We start from the raw sequence: 12,883 nt of genomic DNA, 5'->3' as shown, positions 1-12,883 counted from the left end.
TGAAACGACACTGTCTCAAGACGAGATTACCTTCCCAAGATCGTCTTGGCTAAGAATCTCTTACACAGTGTCTTGAGATTTAACTATGAATACGGCCCTAAGAGATTCTTAGCCAAGACGATCTTGGGAAGGTAATCTCGTCTTGAGACAGTGTCGTTTCATAGTCGTATCTTGAGAAACTCTTGGCTAAGAGCCGCTCTTCCCAAGGAAAGAAACTTTCTCTTCGCCAAGACGACGATCCTGAGATACGATTGCCTGAAGTGATACCAACTTAAAAGAACTGCAAGAGAAATTGTCAAAAGAAACAACAAAACACATTTTGAAATACATTAATAAATTACGTGAAGTTATGAACAGAGTCGTAAAAGTACATTTATTTCGATAAGTGATGATTTTGTTACAGAAGATGAATTACTTTCCTGGCTTTGTATGTTTTTCTTGGGTTAGCGATAGGGTTGTATGTTGGTAGTAAAACAAAAGAAAATCACGCAGCGGTGTGCAGTCAAGACGTAAATTCACTACAGGCGTTGTGCTGTAGCTTCATGTTTTGTTGTTCATATACGTTGATGAAAGAGAAACAAGAACAACAAAATAATTATCTACTCACGGATTAAAACTTATAGATACTAGAGTTCGGATTCAAATTAAAAATTAACCAGTAATTAGTCTACATAGAAACGAGTTACATCAAAACTCAGCGTACTCAATTCTGCGTTAATCTATGCTACGCAATTTTTTTTGTCTTGAGAAAAAAGTGTCCCCCCTTTTTTTTTGCATACGATCGCTCTCTTTGAAATTCTATAAAAAAGAAATGGGTGGTCCGATTCTAATGAAATTTTATTACGGTGCAACCAGGAAGGTTTTAAACAATTCTTAATTTTCAGATTTTTAAAATTTGTCAAAAAACTATTGTTATCAATTTTTGCGAAACTACTTCTCTTATAGTATTGTAGTCCTACAAATACAATTTTGGTCTTGCTTTGAAGGTCTTTGCATCTGTTTTTCAAATCCATTATTATTGTCAATTCACGTTGCAAAACAGATTTTTAATCAACGGAGTACAGGGTGTCTACCAAAATAACAAATCCAAAATTCTTGATCTTTCTTCCCTTTTTCTTAACCTTATTTAATCGTTCACTACTTAGGCATAGTTGCAAATTTAGATATTTTTATTCAATGAAAAACCCTTACCAGAAGGCCAGTGAAGATGAAAACTGAAGCTCTGCTTGACTTGCTTTAATTATTAATGCATGTAAAAATTAATGCTCCAGATATCATCTTAGATGGGGAATGGCCACATTACGTTATGTAATATTTTTACAAAACTTTATGCATACAAAAATGTAATTCTTAAGAACCAAAGTAAACAAATTTTAAACAAAACTCAATATAATTTAAATTTTCAAATATTCAATATTATTAAATCCCAGGACAGGTATATAACAATTTAACTCGCTACACTGCAAAAAAAAAATAGCAAACATTCTTGACCACAAGCATGATTTCTTGACTATCTTGACTGGTAGACAGCCTGGAGTAAATATGTACATGGAACGTGTCCAACACTGTTAGCACTAAGAGCCTGCAGTTTCTATGGTTCAACGGACATCGCTGCATTGATATGTGCGAGAACCATTTCAATTCAACTTTTTTGGGACACAAATTTGATACATTATATATTAGAAAAATCAATTCATTTGTGAATATATATCCATAAGCATAAGATAAAAAAAAAAGTTTTAGTTGAGCAAAATGGGCATTTACAGCTGCAGGCATGCATTTGAGGAATCTTATGAACTTGAAGGTTACCAACCTTACCACTCTTTCACTGTAGCATCAATATGTTTGAACATAATTTCCTTACATCAGTCTAATACTGGGATGCTTCTCCATTTTCTACCCAAGTATCAATTTGCAACAAATGAGAAAGGGCTATCTAGTCCAAACTTACCTGCACATTGTCATGTTCTTTTCAGAAAACCATAGAACAGATGTTGTTCACTTTCGGAACATTCTTTAATTCATTCACGTTTTTTTTATCAAAGTAATTGTAATTTTTTTTAATTAAAGTGGTTTTGTAACTGAAGAACGTACGTTTCCGCAAATGGTTTGTGGGGCTATGTGTCGATGGTTCGTGGGGCTATGCGAGAATGGTGTGTGGGGCTACGCATATTTCTTTCGAAACCAATTTTTAACTATTTTAACCTAAACGTGACCCTACCTAACCTAACCTTACCGGGAATCGTTCATGGGGCTATGTGTCAATGGTTGAATTTCCGCTATGAAACATTCCCACATCACACAAAACACCTTCCAGATGTTAAACAATGCTACAGGAACTTATTACCGTTAAGTAGTTTCTTCTGTAAAAATGAAAAAATCTGTCCGGGGAATATCAGATTAGTACCAAAACTACTTCTATGGATTCGAAATCCCAAGCGGAATACTCATAATGAATTTCCACAATGTGCATATAAATTGTTCACTCCTCTCAAGAGTATAAGCGAAATGCAATGACATAATTCGACACAAGTACAAGTAAAATTCATCAACGAAGAAAGCGTAACATTGAGAAGTTGGAATTTCAAATGGGTGGTTACAATACACGTGAACAAGATATGCGGAGCGATTATAGCCTGGCATTTATGCACAAAATGAGTGTATAGCAAAGGACATCAAATATTCAGAATATGTTAAGAGCTAAACTTTTGACAGAAGACAAAATAAATCTACTGTCATTTAATGAATATCTGAGATGTATCAAAGTTTAATGCAAAAGTGTATAACAATACACTGGGTGTGTTTTTTATTCCATCATAAAACAGAAGGTACAAGATTATGGGATTCTCACATATGAGGAGATGCACAAACATTACCAAACTAATTTATCCCACTCCCTAATCACAGCCTCTCTGCCTTTGCTCATTTACGCTGTACCATAGGCTATACAAACAAAGTGAGAGTCCATGGTCACAATAAAATGTTCCAGCGAGCTATGATCAATTGAAGGGCTTGGGTGAAAAACATGGTAAGTGACATTTTGGTATTTTTGAGTTACAAAGTAAAATGTGCCATCCTTCAATTTTAGAGTGAAATTGCCATGTCATACAATTTGCATTGGACTCGGTGAAGCCTTCTGAAATTGGTAAACACAACACAAAAACAATTTATCTACAGTATAGCTTCTAATAATATTTTTTCATAATGAACTCGGAAATGACCAAGGTGTCACTTAGCATGTTTTACACACAGAGACCTTCAATTGCTTCCTATGAACATTTCTCTTGCATAAGTTACTCATTATTTTTCAAATCATATAAGGAGTATATATTTTTTTACACAGTCAATTAGAGTAACATTAGCATGATGGTACACTATCATCAGGCCTTTTCCCATTAATGAATGATATCAAGATAATTTGATGCACTTACTTACCTCAGTAACTCTCAACTGTACCAGGCTATACTGAATAGTTGAAAGCATATAATTCCTGTTGTAAATAATTTTTGGTGTGATACCACAGATTTTTATGTTACTTTTTTATCGATTGTCTGTGCATGTGTGCACATGGTGCATAAATATTCCCTCCCATGGCTTCCAAGAATATCCACATGATACAAATTCATAAAATTGATTGATTGATTTAGTTTACTTTACTTCGCGTTTTGTGCCTCTTGGCTAATTTGCAAAGATGGGGATGAGTGATGAAATTGATGAATGGACATTCACAAACAACCGAGCCCGAGCGGGATTCGAACCCGGGACCCTTGGCATCGCAGTGCAATGTGCTAACCACTCAGCCACAGGGTCCGGTACAAATTCATAAAAGAACCAAAGGAATTAAGATAGTTAATTTTCCTAGACACATGGACATCACTGAGAAGTTAATTTTACTAGACACATGGACATCACTGAGAAACTTTAAACTGTGTAATAAATAAAAATCAAAACTAATTTACAGGTAAAGCACTAATTTATTTTGAGAATAATCTTGTTCACTGGTCATACATAAAGGAAGGTCACATTTCATTATTTTCTTTGACTCTAAAAAAAAGGGGAAAGAACATAAGTTAAATGAAATTATGTTGTCCACATATACAAAATACACATGTTTTTGGTGACATTAAAACCATGTAGTAAAATGCATGGTTTTAAGGAAAATACAGTTTTGCAGCATAACTTTTTGATATTCTTAGTATCAATCAATAGTATCAATGCACACAGCACTTGGATGAATACGAATTTAACGTCATGGAAAATGCTAAAACAGCGTTCACAATAAAAATCAAACGAATCTCATAAAACTAGGATTCCTACCACTATAATTCACAGTCACACACACATGCTGATGCAGAAAATTGTGTGCGAGAGAAAAAGAGAACCATTGAAAACTGAGTGAATAGTCTTTGACAAAGTATAAGCTGACCACATTGTTATATTCATATGAACAGTCTATTCACAAGAAGCTCCTTTGCAGCTCACCTTTGTTACGATGCACACGTGTAGGCTCTATTTCTACAGACATGATATCTGAGGTTCCTTGAAAATTTCAACATCGCCACTGTATATGATACCCATATTGTGGAAAACTGCACACGCGATAACAATGTCTCGAACTGTTTCCAAGTCTTCTGGACAAACGTGGAAAACGTCGCTTCCATATCCCAAAGGTACTCTCCACAACATTCCTCTGCTGAGCATGGGCATAGTTGTACCTCTTTCAGGATCAGTTGGTGGGTCTTGGAATGGACTGTAGAGGTATGGTCGAGCTGAGCTGAATATCCCTTGCCATGAAGAATTGCATCTTGTCCTTTGGAATATCGAATTATCATAAATACTTCCTGCCCATCTAGCCACGAAGTCAAGAACTCACTTTTTGGACCTGCACTACCTGAAAAAATAACAACAAAATATCCTTAAGACTGATCTCACAATTTAAAATAAGAACATGGAAAGTTGTAACGAAAATTCATTCCACATAAATTAATGCCTGACCACAAATTAACCCAATACACATATCTGATTATTAAAATGTCCATATCTTGTGCATTTTGAAATGCAGAAAATACTCATTTCTGAAGTTAATAACATGAAAATAACTGTGTTTGTAAAAGTTTTTCAGTATTATTCAAATCTAAACAATTTCTACATACCTGCCTAAACTACTTGCATAAGTGCACACGAGCAGGATGGTAAAATTATTCTCATCAGAAAACCTGTTCAGTATTTGCTTATAGGCACATGTAGAATATGATTTATGTAAATGCATGTGTGTACTATGAGAATATCGAAATTACAAAAGCAGAGTTTGGACCTATATTAATTTATGTCAAATAAAAATTATCTGAAGGGATACAGCCTCTTCTGTGTACACCTTTGGAATGAAAAATAGAAGAGAAATATTCATGATTTCACAATTATGCTTGTTCAAATATGTTCATGTTAAATCATATATTTTTGTGTAATCATATATACTGTAGTAATAAAATAAAATCAGCGACTACCTTCATTCACCAGGTGATGAACCAAGCTTTGGGGCTATTTTCACCAGGTCTCGTGATTTGTCACTGTGGAAATTTATTTTTAAGACACAAATATTTTCTTGTATTCTATCTTTTGCACTGCATGTTACGGAGGGCAGTTAGGTATTCCATTTGTGTGTCTAAAAATAATCAGAAACTTCTATAGTGCACAGGTTAGGTAGTTTGATTAACCGTCATTGTCTTGTTTATTTTCCCAAGTTAGTGTGAGTAATTTGACATACATACATTGAAAATGTGTGAAAGATATATCTGGTCTCACCACATTGTGCCAGTAGTTGCCCAAAATAGAAATACTAGGTACCCTTAACAATCTGTACTCCCTCAAGAAAGTAAATGCCTTGCATGGTTTATGTTAAATGTTGAGGTTTTTCACTATTTTTAGCTCGCACAGATGTGTCATTGTGAAATAAAGTACGTCTGTTACCTTACTGTGAAACAGCCTGAGGGCTTCTTGCAAGTGAATATAGCACCCAGCACGACATTCCACAACAGGAGCTAAAATTTTTCGTCGTTAAGTTAGGAGTGTTAGGTTTGGAGTTGACGTGTTCTTTCGCTCTTTTTGTGTGCACATAAACGGTTTTTTTACTAATAAAAGGCGGCGAAAGTAACCGTAGATGGAAGGTTTTAACTTACGCCGGTCATACTTTGGAATCAAATACATCCGTTATTTGTGTTTTCCGCGAGTTGGAACCAATTTAATATTACGTAAAACATCGAAATCTGTCCATTAAAAAGAAAACAAAACAATTCTCGAGGGAGTACATTGGATTAACGGCACCGAAATCCTATTGTATTCCATTATTTTGCTACACAACTGAGTAACAAATCGATGCACTACTTCAGAATCAAATAATGTTCATGCAGAAGCAATATTACTATAATACAGGATTACACTTTTCTTTATGAATCAATAAACCGAAGAAAGAGAGGCAGTACAACCAATTAACAAGGTTTATGTTTCCACAAACTAAGATAATTACGTAGAGAGTAGTACAATTTACATACCTGATGCAAAACTGAGGCATAAAAACTGGACAAAACAGCTGTTGCAATGAGAAAATCTTCAAAATATGCATCCTCTTTATCATAGTTTCTAACTGCAACGTCCATTTTTATTTTCTCAAGAGAACATTCGTTATCTCAAGAGACCTGTTTCGTTCTCTTGGCGAATACAGGATCTTAAGAGACCGAATATCGCTCTTACGCTGCCAAGAAGTGTCTATGAAACAGCGAATCTTAAGATGGATCTTGAGAGAGAACTATGAAACGCCAAAAGTGTCTCTTGGCACAGACTGTTCTTATCCAAGATGGTGAAGCAAACCGTCTCTTGGCTAGTATCTTGAGATACGTTTATGAAACAGCATGGCGTCTTAAGAGAGGTCTCAAGACGCTTTCCTTTCTTGAGAAACGACTATGAATACGGGCCTAAATACACAATGCGTGATTTTGATCGTGACGTGATTTTTTTTCTTTTGCGATACGATTCATTGGTTTGTATAACTGAATGAAGCGCAGATGCTTACTTTTGGAAACATAATTTTGTACTTTGAAAAAAATCATCTGGAGAATCTATTATGACACTGCAGGTTGTTTTCTGCTATATAAACTGTTCAGGCAGCAGGAAATATTTCACCGTGATTTTTTCAGGACGAGGATAGGAATTCTATAATATTTAGTTTCTTGAAATTTAGATGAATATAAATCCTAACCTACTTCAGTAGTGGCGGAAAAAGGGGGGCTATTACCCACAACTTTTGTCCCTGCAGTCACGGCCGCCGACTTGTCAAAATTATTGGGGGGGCTCTGATCACTGAAATAAATTATTGAATGACTCACTCTCTCCCTTTTTTAAGTTTTGGCCACAGTGTTCGGAATCTCATAAAAGTCCGATCCGGACTTCGGGAAATGATTTCCCGAATTTTCGGGATCCCGTGCAGTCGGGAAATACCGAATGCTCATTTGAAAATGTCGTTATTTCTCGACGTTGTCTGCATTGTCAATTTCTGGAACTTACCGTAAATTGTTAGTTTTTAATCCAGAAATCACTTAAAATGAAAATGACGTGTATAATTCGAGATTTTCATAGCTTCGGGAAATTTTGAACATTTCCCGACTCAGTAGGGAAATTGAAAATTTTTCCCGTCCCGATCCCGTCCCGCACAGCCCTAATATAAGCCCATGAATTCCTCAAAAATATCATCTTTTTTATTCACAGTTCGAATGCAGAATATTAATTGTCCACGGATGGATATGTCACAAGTTTCGTCAACCATAATAGCAAAATATTCCCGACTTTTATTATCTGCTACCACGGAGCGCGAAACAGATCTCCCTAATATATCAATGATCTCGTTCTGAATGTCATGCGAGAGCCATTTGTAGCCCGAACGTACCATCCACTACCCTAGTTCATGCACATCGTCTTTTGAAACTTTTTTTTAGGAAAAATTTTAACAATACTCATAATTACATACGTAGTATATACTAGTAATAAATCATGCGTTTTGCTGTCTCTGGTCATAGCCTCCCCAAAGTTGATGGTTTAGCGGTTTTAGTCCACCAAAGTTGATGGTGTAGAAAATTTTAAATGTGTATTAAAAGTTAAGTTCATGTGGCACAGTTCAGAGTAAACTTTACAAGAGAAGCAAAATAATACATTAGATCTTCTTAAGCAAAATTATTTGGGTGGCTCTGCCCCCACATTGTTAATATTGGGGGGCTCGACCCCCCCCTTAAGCCCCATGGAGTCGGCGCCTATACCTGCAGTAGAGGTGTGCGAGATCCCGAAAAGTCGGGACCGGGATCGGGAAAGAAAATTTCCGTCCCGATCCTGACTTTCCGACGTTTTGGGATCCCAAGCAGTCTGGAAATTCCGAATGGTCATTTTAAAACGTCGTCAATTCTAGACATTCTCTGCATTGTGGTTTTGCACCAGAAGTGCAAAAACAAGCACTTAAGATGGAAATTACATGTAGAATTCGAGATTTCAAGAGCTTTGGGAAATTTCGAACACATGCCGTCCCGAAAATTTTCCGACTTTTTCGGGAAATTGAGAATTTTCCCCGTCCCGACCCAAAAAATTCTGTACCCCACACCCCAACCCTGCAGTATGGTAAACCTTATCTCCAAAGGTAAATAAACTGTCCTTGTCGCCATTGTACTCATAAAAATGAGTATTTTTTCTCTTTAACGACTTTAACTATAATTTACTGGGAAAAGGTTGAATTTGTTTTGTTTAAAACATGTTTAAAACATGTTTTTTTAACTCATGTTTAAAACTATGTTTAAAACAAAAAAAACATGTTTTAAACAAAAAAACAGTTTGTTTTGTTCTTTTTAAAAAAAAACACAAATTTTGCCAACCATTCACGGATAGCCCCATGAACCATTCACAGATAGCCCCACGAACCATTCACGGATAGCCCCACGAACCATACATAAATAGCCCACGAACCATTCATAAATAGCCTTAGAGATACTGGGCGAAAGGGGGGGGGTTATAGCCCCCATCAACCTCACATTGAGCACGCAACTGATCCTGTGCACGTCATGTTGTCGCAAGTTCGTAATCAGAAATGATGAACAGTAACTCACGTTTATTTACGTTCTAGAACTGTTACACAGTTACAAAACCGCGTATTTGGAAACACTGACCGGTTGTTACGTCATGAAACGCTCGCAAATATTTGGTTCACGTAGTAGACGGACATCAAGGGAACAGCTTTCGTGCATTGGAGTGACATTAATGTCGAAAATTACATGATTTAGCGGCAAAAAAATTTCAACGAGGTGAAAACAAACTTCCAAGACCTTCCTAAAGTATAAATAAACCCATTTCGGTAAGTACTTTCTCCTGTAAAATTGAAGAAATACGTTTTGGGGATACGAAAATTTTACCAGAATACAACGTGTTGACTCTATATATAAACACTCGGTGCAGTGCAGATGTCTGTACTACCTTACGGACCGGTGTATGGGCACGTGGTTTAAAGTAGCAGACAGGCATTTGTTGCATATTCTGAACTTGAACTTGAACACCGCTTTCCGTCTAGTTGGTTGAACGTCCTTTCCTTGCTACACCCTGACACTTGATGCATCTGCACTGCACCGAGTGTCAAAAAGTGCAGCCAACTAGACGGGCTTATGGTTCTGCTCTACAGCACGTATGATCAATTTATCCAGAAACACCAAACACTCCACTGCAGTATGGTTTACTTTTACTGTTGTAGGCAAACTATGGTTTGTCTATCGTTTAATTGATCTTTTCAGAAGACTGAAACGTCTGATAGCTTTTTGATTTTATTAATTTTATTATTAATCCACATCTGATGTTTGATATTCTCAGCCATATCTTACAACTAAGATAACGATAACTATCCTGGTGAGTGCTGATTTGTCGGAGGATTCAAACATGGCCATTAAACAATGAAATGTAGATTTATCCTTTATTACAATTAATGTGCAGAAAAATTCGTAAATTAAACGACTTACTAAAAAAAATATATTCCTATTGAATGAAATTAAATTTACATTCTACATGAAATTAAAAATATATAAGAAAAATATTATTTCATGATATAATTGCCATGGTCTTACTTCGACAACGATAATCCGGTGTAGGATATTTCGCCGACTCTTGCGTCAAATATTTGTTTACAAATACAAAATATTTCGGGCTTTTTCGATGTACGTTTTTATATGTTAGACAACATATTCAAATGGAAAGTAACATTTTCACGTAAATATTCAAAGATGGCCATGATTATTATGACTGGAAAAACGAAGTACGTACAATTCATCACAGGTGATTTCAAGAGTACAGGCTCAAAACCTAGTTCCGCCTTGTAATCAAGGGGTCCCGGGTTCGATACCCGGTGGAGGCACAAGTGGTTCGGATCCCACTTTAAACTGTAGGTGCAGTCCCGATTAGCGTTACTGTGCATAAAGTGGACTTAAAACAAACTCAACAACAACTCAAAACCTAGTTTTAAATCTGCTTATACAAGAAATAACAATTGCTTCATTTTTCAGCCTCAAAGTCAAATTTGAGTACCAGTAATGTAATATTTCCAATGTTTACATTTAGATTACAGGCCGAAACCAAGTGTTAGGTAATAATCTAATCTAATTTGAACCAGTTTCCAAATTCAAATACTTAGGAGTAATATTAACAAATGAAAATTATATTAAAGAGGAAATAAAAAGTAGGCTTAATTCACGAAATGCATGTTACTTCTCTCTTCATAAACTTTTGTCTTCTCGTTTAATTTCTAAGAAACTAAAAGTTAAAATATACAAAACAGTAATTTTGCCTGTAGTATTATATGGATGGGAAACTTGGTCCCTTACATTGAAAGAGGAACATAAATTGAGAGTATTTGAAAATAAGATCCTTAGGAAAATCTTTGGACCTAAAAGGGATGAGGAGACAGGTGAGTGGAGAAGGTTACATAATTTAGAACTAAATAATTTGTATTCATGTCCAGATATTAGAATAATTAAATCAAGAAGACTTAGGTGGGCAGGACATGTGGCACGAATGGGAGAGGAAAGAGGAGTTTACAGGATTCTTGTTGGGAAACCTGATGGTAAGAGACCTGTAGGAAGACCAAGACGAAGATGGAGGGACAACGTTGAGATGGACCTAAGGGAAATCGGTAGGGATGGAAAAGAGTATATAGAACTTGCTCAAGATAGGGAAAGATGGAAGGCCTGTGTTGCTGCAGCCATGAACCTTCGGGTTTATGAAGGCTAAGGAGTTAGTTAGTTAGTTACATTTAGATTATGGCCACGGTGGCTCAGTCGGTAACGCGTCTGACTACCATGCTAAAGGTCCCGGGTTCGATCCCCGGCCGGTTCAAATCCGGGAACTTTTCTAACGATGGAAGCGGCCCGGCACCCACCCAGCGTCGAATAACATGGGTACCTGGGGGAAACCCTGGGGGGTAAAGGCGGTCAGGGGCGTGATGATGATCACATCACCCCCACTCACGACCGGATCAAGAAAGTGTGGGGCGTTACCCCCACACCCCCTATACACCTTCATGGCGTTGTGCTAAGCACAGGGGAGCACTTTACCTTTTTTACATTTAGATTATATCTAATAGTTTGGTAACGGTTCTGTATGTTTAATGATTTTCCGCAAATTTTATAGGAGTATTAGGAATTCTTCTTTTTTCTCATCCTATCAACTTTTAGTCGATTTTAGTCATCTTTCTGAGTTTTTTGCAAAATATATTTGGTAACAGTTTCATACATCGGAGACATATTTCTTCAATTTTACACAAGAAACTACTTACGGAAATGAGTTTCTCCAAAATTTACAATGTTCGTCGAGGTATTTTCTTTCATAGTGGAATATATTTGACCGGGAAATCATGTATTTTTCAAGAGAAACATCTCACCGACGCACAATTGCCATTGCTTTCATTTGCTTGACCTATGACAACCGGATGCTGCGAACGTTTGATGAGGTAAGCCCCTGTCAGTGTTTCAAACCCCCCTTTTTTCACTATGCTTGCCTAACGTAACCAAACCTTACCTAACCTTATCGGAAATGGTTCGTGGGGCTATCAGTCAGTTACCGTGCATAATGGTTCATGGGGCTATCCTTCAGCTACCCGTGTATAATGTATAATTTCCACCGGTGACGAACACAATAGTAGGTATTTTTCGGTGAAGAAGATTGGAACACTGCATACCCACAACATGAGTCAAGATGTGCCCGCCATATTGTGTGTTCCAGAAGCGAAGAAAGGAATAAAAAAAATACACTCAGAATGAAAGATTTAGTTCGTTTTCGTGTAAAAAGCATAACGGCACCTTGAATTATGTTCCACAATACACAATTGGTAAGTACGAACCATGCGAAACACAAAATATTCGATTTTAATGTGTCTCCGATATATGAAACTGTTACCATATATTTAGTTCACTATGCACTTATTTTGGTAAATATCCGATAAGGCCCGAATACCTCTCACTCGTTTATTTCAGCATTGATACTTACCTAATCAGCATTGCGGAAGATTCTTGAAGGCGAAGTTATGCCTTTTTCCATAAAAGAGTGTCAACTTTTCATATTATGAGTCATTATTTGTCTTCCTTGTTCCGCTTGTGTAACAGACAATGTGGTGTGCACTCGTCATGGATCATCGCACGTCGTGCTTGTGTTTTGTCGATTTGCAGTGCGCAAGCAGTGTATCAAACATGAATGACCGAAAATTACGTACTATTGCGATTTATTTTTTTTGTTGCATGTTTACCTGCACAAACCATGCACGGTTAGGTTTGGTTAGGTTAGGCAAACATAGTTAAAATCATGAACATTTAAACACGTT

At 36.6% G+C, this 12,883-nt stretch overlaps 1 protein-coding gene across 3 annotated transcripts in view; it reads left to right on the top strand.

Moving 5' to 3' along the window:
- Positions 1-10,199: 10,199 nt before the first annotated feature.
- The window catches only part of LOC146002451 (rRNA methyltransferase 1, mitochondrial-like), a 32,607-nt gene continuing 29,923 nt past the window's right edge, over positions 10,200-12,883 (top strand). For all 3 annotated transcript variants that reach the window (XR_014443710.1, XR_014443711.1, XM_083140293.1), the window contains exon 1: positions 10,200-10,327. Coding sequence is in view for 1 of the 3 variants with exons in the window: in XM_083140293.1 (XP_082996419.1) it covers positions 10,242-10,327 (86 nt within the window). In the remaining 2 variants the exon portion in view is untranslated. The remainder of the gene's footprint in view (positions 10,328-12,883) is intronic.

This window comes from Lepisma saccharinum, chromosome 18 (genome assembly GCF_977018435.1).
Source record: "Lepisma saccharinum chromosome 18, izLepSacc3.1, whole genome shotgun sequence".
NCBI lineage: Eukaryota > Metazoa > Arthropoda > Insecta > Zygentoma > Lepismatidae > Lepisma > Lepisma saccharinum.
The sequence above is the reverse complement of the archived record's forward strand: the minus strand, read 5'-3'. Positions and strand labels throughout refer to the sequence as shown.